This window comes from Nematolebias whitei, chromosome 1 (assembly GCF_014905685.2).
Source record: "Nematolebias whitei isolate Nwh7 chromosome 1, NemWhi1, whole genome shotgun sequence".
NCBI classification, from domain to species: Eukaryota; Metazoa; Chordata; class Actinopteri; order Cyprinodontiformes; family Rivulidae; genus Nematolebias; species Nematolebias whitei.
This window is the reverse complement of record NC_056498.1, coordinates 32,730,253-32,750,678: the sequence shown is the minus strand read 5'-3', so window position 1 is coordinate 32,750,678 and position 20,426 is coordinate 32,730,253. Positions and strand designations below refer to the sequence as shown.

The 20,426-nt window shown below is 42.2% G+C and overlaps 1 protein-coding gene across 1 annotated transcript in view; it reads left to right on the top strand.

Moving 5' to 3' along the window:
* The first annotated feature begins 3,134 nt into the window (after window positions 1-3,134).
* The window catches only part of rbpjb (recombination signal binding protein for immunoglobulin kappa J region b), a 65,074-nt gene continuing 47,782 nt past the window's right edge, over window positions 3,135-20,426 (top strand). Inside the window, exon 1 of the mRNA XM_037676470.1 lies at window positions 3,135-3,440. Coding sequence (XP_037532398.1) covers window positions 3,421-3,440 — 20 coding nt within the window. The 5' untranslated portion in view covers window positions 3,135-3,420. The remainder of the gene's footprint in view (window positions 3,441-20,426) is intronic.

Below are 20,426 nucleotides of genomic sequence, written 5' to 3'. Positions count from 1 at the left end.
TTCAACCGTGAATTTTTGGAGCTTTTGGAGAGTAAGGTTTTTCGTCGAGGTCGGCTTGTTAGCTTAGCTCGTAGATTAGCTTCTCAGCTTAGCGAGCACTGGAGTTGAGCTTTTTGCCATCCAGTGTCTTCGGAAAGAGAGAGACACGAAGAAACGATAAAGCCGATAAATGAAAATAAGGTTGATAATTTTCATTTATCATGCGATTAATTGATTTATTGTTTATCGCGACAGGTATATTTACATTCTGAACACCAACACAAGATCTGACTTTTAAAACTTTGTTCTGACCTAGCATATTTATCATGTATTTAAAGTCCTTTTTTAAAAGTATTTATCCTTGCTCTGCTTGTGTCAACACAAACACTAAGAGCTAACATGGCCATGTGGTAAAACAATATTACGACTAGGGACTGGGGGTACACCTATTTATCGGCATCGACTTCCTTAATCTTGGGAAATCGGAGCTCGGCCATTACTTACATGAGAAACCGATTTTACCGATTTTTTTGTCGTTTTAACAACAATTGTCTAAACTTCATTTATATATCAGAGCACTACCTCATGGCCAGTTAAAACAAGTTTGTATTGTTTCTATGATATTGTTAAAGCGTATGTTTTTCAATAAAACAAGATTGGAAAATTGAAGGTGCATTGCGACCTTATAACACCTGACAGTATCGCTTATAAAACAAAATCGGAATTGGCATGTCAGGCTTTTTAGAAATTGGTGATCGGCCAGATTATTATCCATCGGTGCACCCCCAGTTACGACCTATTTGAATCTAAAACATGAGGGATTTTTTTTTTCTGTCTGAAACAGGTGAAAAGGTAGTATAGATTTTATTTGCACCTAATTCAAGATTTATGACTGAAATTTTGGTTTCCAATGACTTGTTTTGTTTTAGTTTAACACTGTCCAGGATTAGTTGGAGGTGGTCCAAGGGCCATATCTGGCCCTCGAGTCACACTTTAACTATTTATATTACAGTACACGGCAGTCATGGAAATGTAAAGAACAATACTATTTAACTCTTTGCCTCCTTTCAGAGAATGTGCACAACTTTCACTTCTGCAGAAAATCTTTAAGCATTTATTTAATCTCAGGCCAAAATATCTGATTAAAACCCACTAAGCTTGAGTTCAGCTAATTCATTTGTGTTTTATGTCTTTTTCATATCAGCCGAGAGCCAGGGGCAAATCACACGCTCAACGTGTAACAAATGAAAGCTCTGACTTGCCTATCAGTGTGGTCTCGGCTCGGGGGTCTTTAAAGTCAGAAAACCCCCCACCAGAAGCCACTTGTTAGGTGAACAAAGATGCCAAACACATTGAAATGAAGGCTGCGGACCTACATGAAGGTTTATGGCTTTGCAGCCCTTTACTGGGTAAACAGGAATGGCCTGACCTGTTTGTTGTGAGGACGATATAACACACAAACTCCAGGAATGTGCTCTGGCTGGAGGAGAAACCGAGGCAGGCACACACACAGGAAGGATAATAACGCCTATGCCACATTTCCAAGCGTGATCTTTCTAAATAATAGGCTCTCTTGTACTTTTAACGGAGGTTTGGTGTGGAGGGTGGTCATGGGACTCCCCAATGTGATGGCAAGGCACTAATCTGCTTCGTATGGCCCCCTCACATGTGCTCGCACCATTGTTTCCACTCTAAACAGGGAGCGCAATGTTACCTAAGGGACACGTAAGTTGGGAGCGTAGAACCCCTTCCATTAATTTCTACTCTTATTTTGAGTCGGCGCGTCCTTGAAGGCTCGTCAAATCCCACACCAGTTTCTTCGTTTTTTTTCTGTCGGCGGTTTGAACGGAACAACAAACCCTCAAAAACACCAGATTTCACACAAGCAAAACGGGCACAACAAAGTCAGGGAACTCACGAAGCGAACCAGAAAAATCAAATGCGGCAAAATGCGCAACAATAATCAAAATTTCAGAAAAATCGCGAAAAACATTTGGTGACGTGAAAGTTCTCAGACAATAACAGCTGCTGTGTTTAATATTGTGGAAAGGCAGTTTGTTTGTCTGAACTGTTAGCAAAATATCTCATGAACAAGTGGATTGCCAGCTGAAACCCCACTCAAGAGGCCTTTCGGAAACGCAAAACAAGGGCTACGACTTGGACAGTTTTACAGATATCGAGGTCAAAATTGGTGTGGTAGTAGCTGAGAGTCATCCCCAACACCATCTCTAAACACCAACTGATCCAACAAGATCGGGCTTGAACCTATTTGTTAGCAAAATATCCCATGAACCACTGGATTTTAGTAAAACTAGTCTCAGAAAGTAGTCACTAGATGTGCATCTACATTAACTTTTGGATTAATTTCAAGATGGCCTCTACAGTTAACTGGCCTTAGCAAATACACAAGTGGCTACAACTCAATCAGTTTGGATGTGGTAGTAACTGAGCATCATTCACAACACCTGATAACACATCTCACAAGATCTTGGCATAACGTCTTTTACTTTGTTTAATAAAAAGGTCTATAAACGCCATTATTGCTCTTTAAATTGAATTTCTAATAGGGGTGCACCGATTGCAATTTTCTGGCCGATCTCCGATTAAGGAAATCGGTGCACCCCTAATTTCTAACCAATTTGAACATTTTTTTTTCTTTACAGCAGTCAGGTCAAGCTTTAAAAAAAAATACGTATAAAACTACTAATATAAAAAGCTAAACTTCTAAAACATTGTAAATCGAAGAGAAATCGTTTAAACATAGACACATAAAATTAATACAAAATACCAAAGTGTGCTGTGCAAACTGATGTACTGTAAATTTGGACACATTTGTTTTTGAGTAATTAGGATCAAAACTTCTAAAATCAGTGTACATTTAAAAGTTAACCTATGTTGTACCTTGTCTCCCCATAAGTGTAAAAATATATTTAGGAGTTAACAACATGCAGCTGTTGAGGCAGAATCCCATTACGAAAAGAAAACGTGTGTACGAGCCTGGGAAAACCGAGGATTCCTCTTCATAAATGTTATTTTTCCATTAAACCGACCGGTGCTGTAATTTATTATCCGGTAAACACGTGGGAATAGTATTTCAACGCCACTAGATAAACAACTGCCGTACCACGCGCACATCTCGCGATAACTCACGCTCCGCCAGCTTTCGCCTATTGTGAGAGTTTTCCAGATCTCGCGAGATCTCGGAAGTTTCCCACGCCTGTTGTTGTGGCGTCTGCCCCCTTTTGCTCACTCTCTCCCTCCGAGTGTTGCTGTTTTCCGCCTCCCCCCCCCCCCCCTTCGTTTTTTTTTTTTTTTTTCCTCAATCTCTGCCTCCCTCGTCCTTACACCTCCAGTCTGCTTCTGTTGTCTCGGCGGATTGTTGGGCTGTTGGAGAGGAAAGGATATCGCGAGTACTGGAGTTTTGGTGAGAGTTTGTGGAAGATGGCGCCTGTTGTGACAGGGTGAGTCTGAGGTTCGGGGCTGATCGGGGGAATAGAAGTTATTCACATGGAACTGTGCGGTTTTTACTTATAGAATCTAGCCTGCACGTTGTAAAGTGTTTCACCCACAAGTCCCGTGGCTAAAAGCCGTTTTTTGTTGTAATATGTGAACGAGTGCGGTGTTTCCCCCTTTCTTTCACCAGTTATCGCTACTTGCCTGAACCGACTCGGTTGCTGCGGTGTTCGGTGAGCAGCTAGCCCCAGCTAAGCGTCACTTCACCCGCGGTGGTCTCTGCCAAACAACGGCAGGGCTGCTAGCTCGCCGACTAGCCTGCGAGCTACAAGCACAGCCGACGAGGCACGTTTTCATTGGGATATGTCCTCCCGCAGCCTCTCTGTGGAGGTGGAAGCCTTAAAACCCCCCGCATCTGTTTTCGTAAACGTGCTCACGCCAGCTAGCCGGTGTTGTGCCGAAAAATGCACCCCTCCCGCGAAAGGCGCCCCCGTCGTGGGGAAGCTCGCACGAATGCCGTTTGGTCCTCTAATAAATTTAAAAGTTAAACGTGGCAACCTGGCTTGCTTTCTTTTAGTACTTTTAAACGAAACGGCACCCCACAGGTATTTCATCATATCGGCGTGCTTTTGGTCATAAACGGTTCGCGGTTTTCGTCACAACACCTAGTCTAGCACGTTTACGGATCAAATTGAGGACTTTAAGCTAGCGATAGACCCACACAAACTGCGACTAATGTGCGACAAACAGCTTATTTGAGCTGTGCTAGATGTAGTATTAGCTCGACACGGCGTGCTAGCTGTTTAGAGTTTTACATTTGTTTGTGATTTTATACAAATCGGATGTATAAACTAGACTATCCTTGGTAATTCAAGCTAATTAACTCTTGCACAAATGTCCCCCTCCCTGTCTTATTTGCAGCGTCCAGGCTGTAATCCTCACAGACAGCTCAGTGGGTGTCAGACATTTGCAGGGCTTGTTGGAGGGGTGTGTGATGGGGGGGTGTTGCTGTGCATGCATGTTCATTTGGGGGCTTTCCAGCAGACCTGAACCGATTTCAGTTGAAGGGGGGGTGGACGCAGAGAGGGGAGGGGGTCGAGCCAGAGGGCAGCAGGGTCAGGTCTGGGTGGCTGACCACCTGTCCAGATGATATCTCCAGATTGGCGTGCGTTTTCCTGAAACTGGGGGGGTGGAAAAAACAAAAACGGTGTGGTTGTGCGATTAAAGAGTAACGTTAAGAGCAATTTTTTTTAAATTTGTGGTGGATTTTTTTTTTGCAGCAACCTTTGGGAGGAAGTCCCCGCAAACTGTGCAAACGTTACTGGTCTTACGCAGGGAGGGGCTCCTGTTGTTCGTGGTGTTACCGCTTTCTTCTAGACCTCCGCAGAAGGGAATGGATGTTTTTATCTTTACACTGAAAACATTCTTTGCTTGTAAAGACTTCCAACACTGCTGTCTGCATTTGGTTTATCAGTAGAATCCTAAAAATGCGACGTACTCGAACAAAGTCGGGTCTGCTGGACGGATGCAAAAAGTAACGAATCTTGCAACGTTCCGTCTTTTATACAAAAGACGTCGTCAGTCTGAGGAGCTGCAACAAACTCAGTCTTATAAATGGCACCTTCTCCTAGTTTGCTGATGACATTCAAAACTAACTGTTCACATTGAAAAAGAGGACCGTCAGCCTATTGACGAATTGTTAGCGCCCTGATGGCCTCTTGCTATTCACAGAGAAATAAGTGATACTAGCAATAACATTGAAAGAGGGGGACAGTTGGACACAGAGGCCTCCATCCCTGTTTAATGATGGACTTCTTTTCTTTTCACAAAGATGGCTTACTTCACTCTATCAAACCATCATACCTCTTTATCAAGGATGTGAACATCTTCATCCCTGAAAGAGTGACCTCCGGCCTGGAGCTGAGCATAAACCGTAGAGTCTTGGCCTGATGATGTTGCTGGAAAAACATACCTTTTCCATTTTTATTGTTCCTTCCCGTCCTCTCAAACCAGCCGGTCGAAGCAGATGGCCGCGTGTCCTGAGCCTGGTTCTGCTGGAGGTTTCTTCCTTTGAAAAGGGAGTTTTTCCTTTCCACTGTTGCCACTGTGCTTGCTCAGGATGAGAGACTGTGACGGAAGTGAAGATTCGAGTCTGCTGGCTTCCTTAGATAGAGAACTTTACTAATTGGCTTTTCTATGTACGTGAATACATGTATGTAAAGTGCCCTGACACAACTTTGTTGTAAAGTGGCGCTATATAAATAAACTGAATTGAGTACGCCTGTCACGATAACACATTTTGCTAGGCGAATAATTCTCAAAAATTATTGCGATAAACGATAATATTGTTTGAAATTTGAGAATAATTAGAAATTATTCTCAAATTTAAGAAGAAATGTTGGTTAATTTATTTTGAGTGTAGTACCTTTTTTTGACCACCGGATGACAGTATAAGACCGTTTGAACCGAAGGATAGATGGTGAGAGAGCGAGCAGCGTGTCTCTTTAAGAAAAATGGGAGGGAGGCCCCGTGACGCGACATGGGCTGTCTCCTTCCTGTTTATCAGTTCTCAATTTGGCGGACGCTCGGCGATTTGAGCTCTTTAGCATAACATTTTTCACACAAAGCTTTAAATAAATAAAAAAAGGAGTAAACAAGTTCTCAGCATCTTTTTGCAGAGAAAAACAACTTTTTACACAAAGGCACGAGTTTCAACCGTGAATTTTGGAGCTTCGACAAAACGGAGGTTTTGTCTCGAGGTCGGCCTGTTAGCTTAGCTTGTAGCTTAGCTTCTTAACTTGGCTGCTTTTAACGATCCAAAAACGTGATTTTCGGACAGTTAACACGGATTTTAAAGAGAAAGGGAGGGGTCAGTGAAGAGCACCGGAGTTGAGCCTTTTGTCGTCCAGTGTCTTCAGTAGAAAGAGAGAGACGCGAAGAAACGATAAAGCCGATAAATGAAAGTTATCGACTTTGTTTTAATTAATCATGCGATTAATTGATTTGTTTATCGGGACAGGCCTAGTCCTGATCTTCCACAACTTGTATTGTAAGCACAAAATTTTCTTCACCTGAAGTTTATTATTACGTGGCGGAATAACAACATTTCAACAATTAAACAGTAAAATATCCACATTTTTAATAAATATACAGCAATAACTGTTTAATTTAAGACATTTATAAGTAAAATACATTTTGTGTTGTATGTTTTAAGTGAGAGTAAAGAAACTGATTTCCCCATTTTAACGTACATATTTGTGATTCCATTCTTTTATTTTTTTTTAGCATTGTGGAATCTACATTGCGGATATTACAACTTTAATTTTATCTTCATTTATTTACTGTTGGAACATAATTTACCCATCAAACTTGGAATTATGTTAAATGTTTTGCATTCAGAACGAGACCAAATATCCCATGAGGGTTTAAAGACGTTTGAGTGTAGTTTATTTCTTGAATGATAATTATAAAAAAAAAGCTACAAACGGATTAAATTCATGTCACGTGATGCATATTTAATTATCAATATGTATCAGATCGTGTTGCTCTCATAAGAACATCGTTTAAGGCTTCAGTACCACAAGGAAATATTTATTTTACTAAACATTTAACTTAACACATTTGTTGTGATGTAATGAAAATCCCTCCCAAAACAAAGTTGTTCTCATTTTAATAGTTAATGTGTGCTGAAAATGAAAATGTGCATGTAAAATTTGTGACCGGGATTCCACGAGCGTTGAATTGGTATTTACGGAACAAGTTGAAGTGACATGAAAATGGAAGAGTGGAGGAGTTGTCCGGGTGTTTTATTTCTTTTCTGTTGCGTTTAGCAGCAGTTCACGCTCATGTTTCCACCTAAACGTCTCCTTGATTCTACACTTGTTGGAGTCCGCCATGTTTGTTTACTTACACAGACTACAGCCGGCCTATTGTCGGTCTCTGTGGATTTAGCCTTTGTTTACACTGAGTGCATACCCACATTTCAGAGCTTGTCAGTTTATCTGGAAAACAGCATTTTCACGTTTTATAGTTTGCAGCGAGTTCCTTGAACATTAAGGAAGACGCTCGGTTGCTTTCGATTCAGTTCTGTCAGAACACTGGGATATGTCACCGCGTCTCACAACCCAACAAGATTCTTGTTTTAGGAGTAATGAAAATCAAACGGGAGGTTCAAATTCTTGAGTTCAGCTCGTGTCAATAAATAAATAACGCATCGTAAATTGGTGCCGTTTTTCCTCGGAGTCCAAATCGTTTCCCTTCAGTTAGCACCGTTTTAGTCTGAACGTTACAGGCTGCTCCGACCTGCTGAAAACCTTTGGATCTTTGTCGTGTGTGTGTGTGTGTGTGTGTGTGTGTGTGTGAGAGAGAGGTATACAGACTAAAATGAAAACAAACCATGTTGACTTTGACTTTTTCTCTGCGTCCAGAGAAACTGATTGTGTCGATGAAAGAGCTGCACCGTTCACCTGACATGATAAAAGCGTGAATCGCTTATTTCAACACCCCTCTGCCTTGGCCATACCCCTGGGGGGTAGAGGTGGGGGGAGCCTCCTCTTTCCTCCTGCTATGGAAAAAAAAAAAAAGGTCTTTCAGGCCAGAAGCCAAGCATCTCATTTCTGGTGTAACAAAACCACTGAGGTCTTTTTTTTTTTTTTTTAAACGAAATCTTACGTTTCTGTATTTGCCACCATGAGCGTGTGGTTTAGGTCCCTGGGTTGTTTTGATCTCAAGTGAGAGTTTGTGTGTAGTGCAGACGGTGTGTGTGTCCTTACATATATAAAGCTGTGTGTGTGTGTGTGTGTGTGTGTGTGTATTCTCTCCCTGGGGTCCTCTCCTCTTCCATCCCTCGTTTTTATAAAAGGAAAGATTCAGAGAGAGCAGCAGATGTTGAAGCGCTGACCTTTATGGTGGCAAAGGATCAGATGAGAGTTAAAAGACAAGCTGAGTACCCACAACCCCCCCCCCCCCCCCCCCCCCCCCCCATCCCCGTCCCCCCACTCCTCAAAGCCTCACGTCTAACCATTTACACACACACACACACACAGGTAAAACAATGGCTCTCTCGGCCTTAATGTGTGTGTGTCGTTCGGTGTCCAAACATCACCAGGAAAAGTAATCACCGGCAGAGCTAATTTACCGTGAAACCTTTTTTTTTGGGGGGGGGGGGGGGGGGGGGGTTGCTTTCTGCGTACAGTAGCTCATTGTTTTGGAAGTCCATACATATTTATTGTTTCTCATGACTCATGAAGTTTGATTCAGGTTTCAGATGTTTTTTGGTCAAGTGGAGGTAAAAAGTCACCGCACATCCAAGTCGACTCATTTCTGTTGTCTGGTTAGTTTTGCTTCGTCTTGTCCGTTTCCGGGGGAACGTCCACAAGAAGACAGCTGACGGGAACCCAAATGCACATTTTTGTGTAATTTGTCTTGAATCCCTGCCAACTTGGCACTTCTTATCCTGGTTCCTCAGCCTCCCGGTGCGCACAAAGCTGCGTACATTGACGCAGTACAGCACGTACCTGCACTTTTACTTCCCTCCCGTTTGGTCAACAGCAAAGAGGTTCTCTGTGCCATTATCCGCTGAAAGGGCGACCGTGTTTTTCTCTGGAGAAAATGTTTTTGGTTTTCGCGCATAATGGAGTTGGATTTCCGCACAAAAATGCCCCGTATTCATCGACGGCGTGCACAGATTCTGCCTCAGATTGTTCTAACAGGCTCGTTGGTGTTCGCTGAGGACGAGTTTGAACGTTGTGATGTAAACTCTGAGCCGCTGTGGGTTGTGCAACCAGCCACGGAGTCGTGTTTGATAGAAGTCTGGTGTTTGTTGGCCTCGCTCTCACCTTTTGGCCAAGATGAGGTAGAAACAGAACGCTAACGCGGTGGAGGCATGTACTGTCGTCCTGCTAACTCGTATTTTTTTTTTTTTGGGATCGCTCTGCTTTTGTTCATTTTATAATTTCCACTTCCAAAAGAATTTCCTCCTCCCCCACCGACCCCAGAACTTTCCTCTCGTCCCTCTTGATCCTTTTACTGTTAGCAGCGATTACAGCTTCGCTGAGGGAACCGTGGTTTGTACTGTCTCAGCACATTTGAACCCCCTCCTCCGCTCTACATTCAGGATGTTTCATTCACAAAACACGAGCTGAACACCCCCCCCCCCCCCTCCCCCCCATTCTGTCTGACTCCTGTTTGCTTTCACACTGCTGCAGTGAGCAAACTCCTCTTACCTACTTCCTACATTGGAGCAACTGTCGAGAGAGCAAACTCACATTGATGGTTATTTGTCACTTAAACAGAAGGATGTGAGTCATTTGGTTATCTTTAAATAGAAAACTGACTATTTTACAGCTTTTACATGGCAAGCTAATTCAACTAGAGCAGGGGTCTGCAATCTGCGGCTCTGGAGCCACATGCGGCTCTTTGGTCCCTCTGCAGGGGCTCTTTCAAGCTTTGACCAGAACTAAAAAAAAACTTAATTTCAGTGGTGGGCACAGCTAACCAAAAAGTTAGCTTTTGCTAACACTAAACCGGAAAAAAATAAATGGCAGAAGCTAACGCTAAAGCGCTAATTGTTATCATACATGGATGTTGCTGACGCTGGCTATGTTTACATGGACATAAGTAATCGGATTAAACAGCCATTCGGAATAAAAATGTTATGTAAACTCCCAATTCGGATTATTTTTTGTTTATTCAGCTCGATCCAAAATAATTTGATCAGAACAAAATGGGTGGCTTACGCTGATTCATAACCCGCACAGTGTCCGCGTAAACACTTAATCTGTTCATTTTTTCTCCGATCGTGAAAAACTGACCTGACTGCGCATGTGCTATGTCATTTCCACCTAGCTAATGCTAATAATATTAGCATGTCGGGGAAGCAAAACTGGTCGGTGAGCGACACATTTCTACTATAAACTTTGAAAGAGCTCAAAATGATCTGTATTACCTGTAGCTCAGTCAGGGAGTGCAGTAACGTCTCCATCATTAAAACCTGTCACGGGTCCATTTTGGGCGCTCAGGTTTGTTTACGTTCATCCCGGAAGTAGAACTTCTTCTTCTGTGTTTTTTTTTTTTTTTTTTTTAAGGAGAGTTTACCACTCTGCGCATGTCAGTACTTCTGTTCAGAACAAAGCCCGCTGCAAAAATCCCTGAAACGATGAACACCCTGCCAAGGCAAGCGGTCTAGGGGAAACACTGAAAATGCTAACTAAAAGCTAACTTCGCTAAAATGAGCAAAATTGCTAGTTAAAAGGTAAAAGTAGCAAAATGTTGTCAAAAGTAGCAAAAAGTTATTTAAAAACTAAAAGTAATAAAACACTAGCTAAAAGTAAAAGTAGATAGAAGACTAGCTATAAGCTAAAAATGGCACGAGGTTAGCTGAAAACTAAAAGTAAAGAGACATAAATTGGTCCAGCACGCCGAGGTAGATTTCAAAGAAAACGTAATTTTTAAGGAATTTGTGATCTCGTTGTTCTTACTAGTGGATTAGCTATTGTAAAATGGGTAAATGTTTTAAAAAATATATAAATGTTACAAAAGCCAAAAAGTCATAGCTGGAATGTCCTGGATGAGCTAAACGTTTTAGCATTTGTCCAATTAGGTATGGGACAAAAGATAAAAACAAACAGGACCACATTTTCAGTGTGATGAACGCTAAATTAGCATTTGCACAAGAAGGACCTTTTTAAAATATATAAATATTTTTTGGACCAAGTAATTGCCATTCAGGATTTGGAGAGTATTGTTCTCAATTGTTGACAGAAGGGTGTCTGTCCTGGACCAGTTCATTCATTCAGAGAGAAGGCTCTAAATTTACACAGGATCTCCCGCATTGGGAAAACCCCGACAGACAGCACCTCCCAAAGTTGTGTAACAAGTCACTGTTACTGTATTAGATAAAAGGGGAAGGCTGCGCTAAAAGCCGGCTCGTACTGCTGCTTCCACAAATAAATGTTATTATGGCCCCCGGGCAGTTGGCAGCATCAAATAAAACATTATTCTCTGTTCTCTGGGCAAATCATTTAGATGAAACTATTTCTTATCGCTTAATTTTTATGTCACAGGCTTATTAGTAGATCTAACTGCAATTAATATGGCAGTGTTTGCTGGTTGTGTAATTAAAGTAATGTCAGTGAACCTTTTTATTGCTCGCTGCTGAAAGGCAAAAGGGTAATTTTACGTACGTTTGACTAAAACTGCTTCAACTCTGTCGTTACACCACATAAGATAAGAATATTTTTGTCTTCCCTGAAGCCAAATATCATATTTCAGCCAATGATTTCTTCAAGCCGGGCCTTTGGGGAGAAAGCTTTCTGGCATTGGCCCAGGCGGAGTGATGGCAGCCCTCGAGGAGATTAGCAGTCTGCATTCTCCTCTGCAGAAGTAAGAGCAAGAAAGAGTTATCAAGTGTCATGACAAGAGTGTGGAAAGGAGAAACGAAAGAGAGCAGAAGTGAAAGACGGAGAGAGAGAAGGAGGGGGTGCTGAGATTCCAAGAAAGGAAAACCGTTATCTCCAAGTGTATTTATTATTTTTACTTTTTGCATTGTCTGGTTGTTTAATGGAGTCTCGATGGAGAATTTTTGTTACCAAAGAATCCGCCTGGTGGCATTCCTGTGGCTGTAGAAGTCAGGAGGCTTTTGGCCTTTGCTTAGAATCACAATGAAGCAACAAAGCATGTGTTTAAAATAAAAATAAAAAAACGCACACAATGCTTTTTGTTGTTGTTGTTGTTCTGGTTGTTTGTGTTGTGGTTGAGCATCTTGTACTTGTGGCTGCAGATTGATGTTTTCTACCGTTTACATTTTGTACACACTACCGAAGAATGTTTGCTGGTTTTTACATGAGCTCATGGAAGGAACTTCACTTGGTTTGTAAAAAAAAAAAAAAAAAATCACCAGAACTGTTTTAATTCGAAAATAAAGGTCCAACATGCAGGAATGCATGTCACCCGCCATCTTTAATGGCAAAAAGGAATCTCACGATGAGTCGTAGTTGTTTTAGTAGAACCTGGATGTTAACGTTAGGCCTGTCGCGATAAATAATAAATCAGTTAATCGCATGATAAATGAAATTTATCAACCTCATTTTCATTTATCGGCTTTATCGTTTCTTCTTTTCTCTTCATTAAACGCAGCTAAGCTGAGAAGCTAAGCTAACAGGAAAAAAAACCTTCGTCTTTTCCAAGCTCCAAAATTCACGGTTGAAATCTGTGCCTTTTGTGTAAAAAGTTTTTTCTCTGCAAAAGTAATCTGAGAACTTGTTTGTTGATTTTTTTAATTAAAAGCTTTGTATGAAAAATGCTATGCCAACCACACTGAGCGTCCGCCATTTTGAGAACCGAAAAAAGGAAGGAGAGACAGCCCATGTCACGTCAAGAGGCCTCCCTCGCATTTTTCTTAGACACGCTGCTCGCTTCCTCACTATCCATCCTTCGGTTCAAACAGTCTTATAATGCTATCCAGTAGTCAAAAAAATTTTTTTTTAAAAATGTAACCAACATTTCTTCTTAAATTTGACAATAATTACTAATTATTGTCAAATTTTAATCAATATTATTGTTTATCGCAATAATTTCTGAGACAATTAATCACCCAGCAAAATTTGTTATCATGACAGGCCTATTTGAGCTCATGCAATGATGCAACATGAGTACGTGAGTATGAGGCTCAGAGTACGTGATGTGAACGACTCTCATCTACTACCACGCCAAACCGTAGCTCCCTATCAGTAAAACTGAGTAAATCATAGCCACGTTGTTTTTTTCTTAGGTCACTAGTCTGTGGTGACCATCTTGACTCGGCTCTTCTCTAAAAGGTATTCAGTTGTAAAAGCACATGTAGTGATCATTTCCGGAAGATCAAAGTTCATGCTCAATAATCCAGGTAAAAAAATCCAACAAAGTTAAGTCAGGTCCTCTGGACGTCGACGGGGGAGAGGGCGGACTCCAGAAACCATCTTAACTGGTTGGCCCACTGTGCGTGTGCTACTTATGGGACTGAGTTTGTTGTGGCTCCTCAGACTGATGAAGTCCTTTGGATGAAAGACGAAACATTTCAACACAAAGAACCCGTCCAGAGTACCTGACTTGACTTTGTTCGGTTTCCAGAAGGCTTCATGAAAAATCATCTAGTGGTTTGTGAAATATTTTACTAACAGAGTGGGCACCAAATAGTTGATGGCGAATCTTAAAGACCAAATTTGAGCTCATTTGGTGTAAAAACAGACCATGCACACACAGACACACAGCTGACAGCGTTATCGTCTGGCACCCAGAAGCAAAAACAGGACGATAATACGTTCACGTGTTTATAATTGATTTAGCTGCGCTAAATCAGCACGTATGTGGTTAAGATTTTGCAACACCTCGTCTTATTCTTAGCACTGTTTTAAGATTGCATGCTTTGAAGAGGAACAAGCAGCAGGAACATCCTCCTTCCTCTTCACGACAACCGTTCTGAAACCAGACGGCCATCTCCAACTGACAACCCCATTACTGAACTTTGCGCACTGCGGCCTCCATGTTCATTTTTTTATGTTTGTTTTTTTGAGGATCTTCTCAGCGTGTGGGCTCAGAGGTCGCGTCTCTCTCCTCCTCTCGCTCCATCGCTGCTCCTGCCAGGAATTTATTTCATTTTCTTCCTCCTCCTCCTCCTCCTCTGCAGCTCAGTCGCTGCCTTGGGTGGCTTTGAGGCAGCGGGGCAGGACTGTGGTTCGTTCGCCTCATGTGATACAAAATTTGCACCTATCTTTGAAAACGTGCTTTTTATTTTTGAAAATCTTTTTTTCAGTCTACAAACATCACTTTCAGAGCTGCTGAAAGGGGGTGGGGGTGGGGGGAGTTGCTGCCTCTACTGTGATTAATAATCTGGTTTTCTTGTACATTTTCTAAGATGTTTGTTTGGACATCTGTGTTTTTGTTTCCAAACCATCATAAGAAGCGGCTGCTCTAATCCCTCACTGGGTCGACTCCTTATTGTTGTGCCGGCGCGCGACTCGGACATAACGGACATCTAGCAATGTCACGATAACAAATTTTGCTGGGCGATTAATTGTCTCAGAAATTAATGCGATAAACGATATCGTTTGAAATTTGACAATAGTAATTATTGTCAAATTTAAGAAGAAATTTATTTGTTTTTAGTGTACTTCCTGTTTTGACCACCGGATGGCAGTATAAGACCGTTTGAACCGAAGGATGGATAGTGAGGGAGCGAGCAGCGTGTCTCTAAGAAAAATGGGAGAGAGGCCCCTTGACGTGACATGGGCTGTCTGGTTCTCAAAATAGCGGACGCTCGGTGTGGTTTGAGCTCTTCAGCATAGCATTTTTCACACAAAGCTTTTAATGAAAAAAATCGGTAAACAAAGGCCCTCGATCTGTTTGCAGCAGCAGCACGATGGAGACAGGTGTCATGGCTGGATTGAAATGTGAACTGGCTGACTTGCTGAGCAAACTCTGCTTTTGACTTGGTTTGCTGCAAGGTGCATCAACATCCACTTAATGTGGTGCTGAATTCATCTTGTAGCACTCTAGAAAACATGAATGATATTGTCAGTATCACTACTTTTCTTCCACGTTAAGTTTTGCAGGTATTCTTATGGAAGCTGTACTACACAGCGTGATGTTCAGAGCTCTCAAGGCATTTAAAAAATTATATCGTGTTGTAGTTTCACTCAGCTACTTTTATGAATTAGTTGCTAATAAAGAGGTTTTTGGAGCCACAGCTGTGATTACATGAAATTAATGTGGTTTATGCCACAAAAATATAAGTAATAAAGCTAAGAAGTGTCTGCGGTGGCAACAAAGGCTGTTGAGGATAAATGAGACGGACAACGTAGTGGAACAGTTGGAAAGCTTTCAACAAGGAAACCCGAGATGGCTGCATCTGTTGAAACAATGAAACTTAATTAAATCCTGGATCATGTGCTTTGAGTTTTGCCAAATAGGGGAAAAAAAATAGAACATTAATGTAAATATTAAATTTTTACGTCAGAGTTCCTACGCAGTGAGTTCTGCAACGTCAGTCTCAGTCTTTTTAGCACATTAAAAAAAAGTTGGTTAAACACAGTAAAAGCAGTTAAAAATACAAAAAGATTAAACATAAAAACAAAAGTGCAATAAAATAGACTAAAAACAGGCTAAAACGAGCAAACGCCACCACATAAAAGACCCATCGTGACTCAGACTGAGCTCAAATTAAAGCAAATGTAAAAAAGTGGGTTTGCTGATGGGATAGCCATACTGGGGTGACAGAATTCTCTTTTGAAATGGGCAAAAATCTTCATCAAATAATTTTACATTGTTGTACAGACAAAAAAATGGCACTGATTGCAGTAAATCTACCCACTTTTTGCCATAAAAATAAGTAGAATAGAATGATAAATCCGAAAAACTGATTCTGGAATGGTATGAGATATCAAAGCAAGTTTTCTCTACCAGATAGCTTGACACCTTATAGATGCAGTGAGAAGTTCAGTTGGCCAGGAGGGACTCGGATGCCGTTTTTACATTGTCCAGTCTTGGCATGACTTGCTTTGCTCTAATTCAACCCAACTTTGTTTTTCACGGCCTCAGAAGTTTTCCATGTAACTGAGTGTTGCCTCGGCGTAGGCGGGTCATCGTAATATGGCTACCCAAAACTTACCAAGTTCAAGAATTTTTATTATCCCCAAGAGGCATTTTGTTTCACATTCAGTAGGTACACAAAATATCCATACTAGACAAGACATTGAGACATTAAAATAATTGTACAGAAATCATCATTGAGAAGCCTGATCACCACAGAGATGAGTGAGTTTTTCAGTCTGTTCGTCCTAAATCTGGGCTGCAGATACCTGCATCCAGATGGAAGCACCCTGAACTCACCTTGGAGTGGATGATCAGGATCTGCCAGAATCAGCCTGGCCTTGTTCACTGACCTCGCCTTGTGTAGATCGATGAGGTTCTGTAGGGCTATGCCAAAGAGTAATTAAAAAAATGAAGTCACAAAAAATCCACCGCTCTCTGCCACCGTTTCCAAAAATGCCTTTTCCTCCACTGGCTGGATCCTGTAAATTGTGTCCATTTGGTGTAGTTTCCTCTGAATTCTGTCATCAGCCAAAAGGCAAGGAAACGGCTGCACTTTCTCATACTACCATGTTGACATTTTAATGGAGGTATTGTACGGGATATATTTTTAAAAGGTAAATAACCAAAACAAATGCTGTGGTTGCAAGGTTTTAAAAATGGTACGCCTGAGTTTTGCGGAGGCTTCTCATGATTGATTTTGCAGCCTGCAGTTTACTCTACTTGCTCGCAACCTCGGCTGTGGAGATTCTAAGAATGTAGCTGAAAGTGTGTGGGACCCCACAGAAAGTCTCTAAACCCGCGCCGGGTCCGTCCGAGTAGGGCAGAGTCAAGCCCATGTAAAAGGGCTAAGACTAGAGCCATTGTTCCTCCACATCAAGAGGAGCCAGTTGAGGTGGTTCAGGCATCTGGTGAGGATGCCCCCCCCTGGACACCTCCCTAGGAAAGTTTTCCGGACATGTCCAACTGGGAGGAGACACCGGGAACGACCCAGGACACACTAGAGAGACTACAAGACTAGGGGCCGAGATAGGTTGAGCTGGGCTGCCAACTTGGGACCATAATGGTTCGACCCACGCCATTCCCTCGTGTCGCGGTGTCCCTGAGCAAGACGCCTAATCCCTAACTGCTCCCCGGGTGTTTACATAGCTGCCCACTGCTCCTCCTGGGTGTATCTCACATGTAATGGGTTCAGTGCAGAGAACCATTGTCGCCATTATATGGGAACATACAATGACGACAATCTCAGACTTCCCTTCCCTTAAGATTGTGCTTTTTGTCCACCTCTACTGAGTTTGATCTTTTGAGAACTTATTATTATTCCTCACAACATGACACCAGTTAAGGGCTTGCCCACTGCTGGCACCCACCCCCACTCAACCCAGTTTACGGGACCATCTTGTTTTGAAGTTTTGAAGTTCTGAGTGGGCTGCGCCGAGGTGCCAGTTTTGATGCAAGCAGACAGCAGCCGTTGATTGGCCGGTAGAGCTACGTCACTGGATGACCCGACCGGCGAAATTGAAAACTACATCTGAACCTCCACTTCCTCATCGCGTTGACCGACGGCGCCACACGAAATGAGCGTATTTGTAGAGCGATATCAGAGATGATGGCGCAGCATGGTTGCTCGGACTCATAAGCGGTGCCGGGATAAGCTATAGAAACTGAAGTCTGATTATAAGGCGATTAAGGATCACAATGGTCGGAGTGGCTTGAACACGACCAGTTACGATCTTGCCCACAGATTAAGGAAATAAGTCACAGTGGCAAATCATCTACACCTGAGAAAAACCGATAAGATGAGAGATGAGCGGAGTCGCACTTATCACAAGCAAAGTGGCTTTCCTGTCCTTAGCACATATTCCCAGAGCTGGGTTGGTCCTCACAACAGTCAGTGTGGCTAACATCCTCCTACCCCTCGCACTTAGCTTTGTTTTATTCCAGAGCACAAGATAACGCAGTGTTGTTGTGGTCGATGTGCCGTCCTCACTTCCCTGCTTGGAGTCGTTTTTTCCCTTTCAGCAGTGAGTCATCAGCTCACCAGAGTGACAAGATGGAGAGTAGAGCAGGAGAGAGAGGGTTCATCCGGAGTTCACATCTTCCCTGTCACCCCGTCTCCTCACAGTTTCACCTCCTTCGAACATGTCAGCTGTTTCAACCCTACAACCGTAGCTGGTTTGTGAGGGGTTCTTCAGCTCTAGTATCACTTCTCTCACTTTTTTTACAAGACTGCATTGCTGGTGCTGGAAGGATTTTAGCTGTAGGTATGATAAATTCATGTCATAATAAAAGAGAAAGAACAGACGTAACATATTAGAAGGCATTTAAGAACCCATTTGGAACTCAACGGACCTTGAACAAGATGAACTGTGTGTTGACCGACTATGATTATTTGACTGAACAAATTAAAAGCCGTGTGAAAAATTAAATAGTCCCACAGATTTTTGTCTGCGTTTGACGAGCTGCTGGTGGGGTGTCTAGGGGACCTCCCCCAGAAAATTTTGAATAAAGTAGATGCAATTTCCTGCATTTTTGGTGTAATTTAACGGGTTGTTAAACATCTAGATTTACGTACATTTGTAAACACTCTGCTTATGTCAAGCATCCTAGCTGTTATTTTGACAAATTGGCGCCGCTGTTTTGATACATAATGTGAACAATACACATCAAACATTGCTCTCGTTGTATTTTTCATAAATAATCACAATTTTATTAATGACCCACAAACTGTCAAACTGATTTGCAATTTAGTTGTGCTGTTTAATTATATTTTTGAGTTTTTTAATAAAATCGCTCATGACTGTGGACTTTTAGGGGCGGATATTTTTTAAAGGTTATAAGCTCAAGTGCTTACTTGAAAGGGCATGCATGTGATATTAAGCTTGTAAGTGGCTGTTGTGTTTAAAATGAGTGTTTATGTAATTATTTTCAGTTCACATATCCAAGATAAATTTTATTCGTTCAAGGCAGTCATATTTGTTCCTAACTTTATTATTAGTAAGCCTGAGAGTTACCGGATCCAAGCAAACAGTTACCAGAATGCACCCTGTCAAAAATAAAAAACGTTCCCGGATCCTGTTCCGGCAGGATCCAGCTCCATTTAAGCCTTGGCTGTAAAACGAGTCCAAATCACCACCCCTCCACCACCGTGCTTGACAGCTTTCTCGCTGTAACTTTAGCTTGTGGCTTTTCACAAATCCCCAATCGAGCCGGTTACCTCCAGCTTCTATACGTTGTCAGAAATGAAGCGAGGATTGTTAACACACAAAATGTTTGTCAGTATCTTTCATTCTGGATTCTTCTGGGCTGGTTGTCGTCACACCCTCGAGCTACAATGTCAGCTCTTTCTTTTAGGGAATGCCATGCCTATTTCAGCAAGACGGTGTTAACCCTCCTGCTACCCGTAGGTCAAAATGACCCACCTCAGTCCCATCACCGAGGCCACGTGGGGCATTTGGACCCATACTGCATCCACTGCAACAGCATGGTTCCAGAGTAAAAGAGTCCTGGTTCTGAACGGACTTGTCTGACGTCCATTCCTTTCACCAACTGAAAACATTTGACGCATCGTGAAACGAGAACTAACACCAATAAGTCCCAGGACTCTTGAACAGCTAGAATTGTTTTTTTTTAGACAAGAATTAGACATTACAATCTTAAAAAAGAAACCCCACCAACTTCCCGTTACTGTCTTCGTTTCCTAGATGTTTGCAAACTGTTAAAAAGAAGAGGGGGTACTTTTTGGAGTTACGATTGTACATCAGTTTTGAGCGTTATCCTCACGTGTCCATTTGATGTGAGTTCTGAACCCGAGTCGCTGATAAGTCAGGTGCTATAGAGGACGGAGTCTGAACCGTGGGCTCCACAATGGAGACTTTATAAAAGGAAACTGAGAGATTGGACATGTGTGCACATGCAGGTCCAGCTTGGAGACGGAGCAGGCACTGGAAATGTCATTATTTTATTTCCAGAATATAAATAAGTACACAAGTAATGGTGTATGGACGTGTTTAGTGTGTTCCAGCCTCTGGGCCAGATTACATTCATTAAAGCGTACAGTTGTTGTGTGAGTTGTGTGTGCGCACGTCTAGAGGTCTTATTGATTGTGTGCCAGGCCAAGAAGAGTTTTTTTTTATTTTTTTTTAAGTCTGTCCTGAGTGTTCCATATGGAGCATTGATGTTGGAGAGTGCGGTCAAGTAAAGGAGAGGAGGGAGGGCAATGGAGGGAGGGAGGGAGACAGAAAGAGACTTTTTTTTTTTTTTGGCTTCTCTGCCTCTGTCATTAAGCTCTCCCATGTCAAAGACAGATGGAGCGTGTGCTCTTTGTGTATATGTGCATGCAAGCTTGTGCAAGTGCAGGCTGATGTGACCCGCCCAAATTTGCACACTCACTCTCTCTCTCACTCTCACACACACACACATCGATCGCT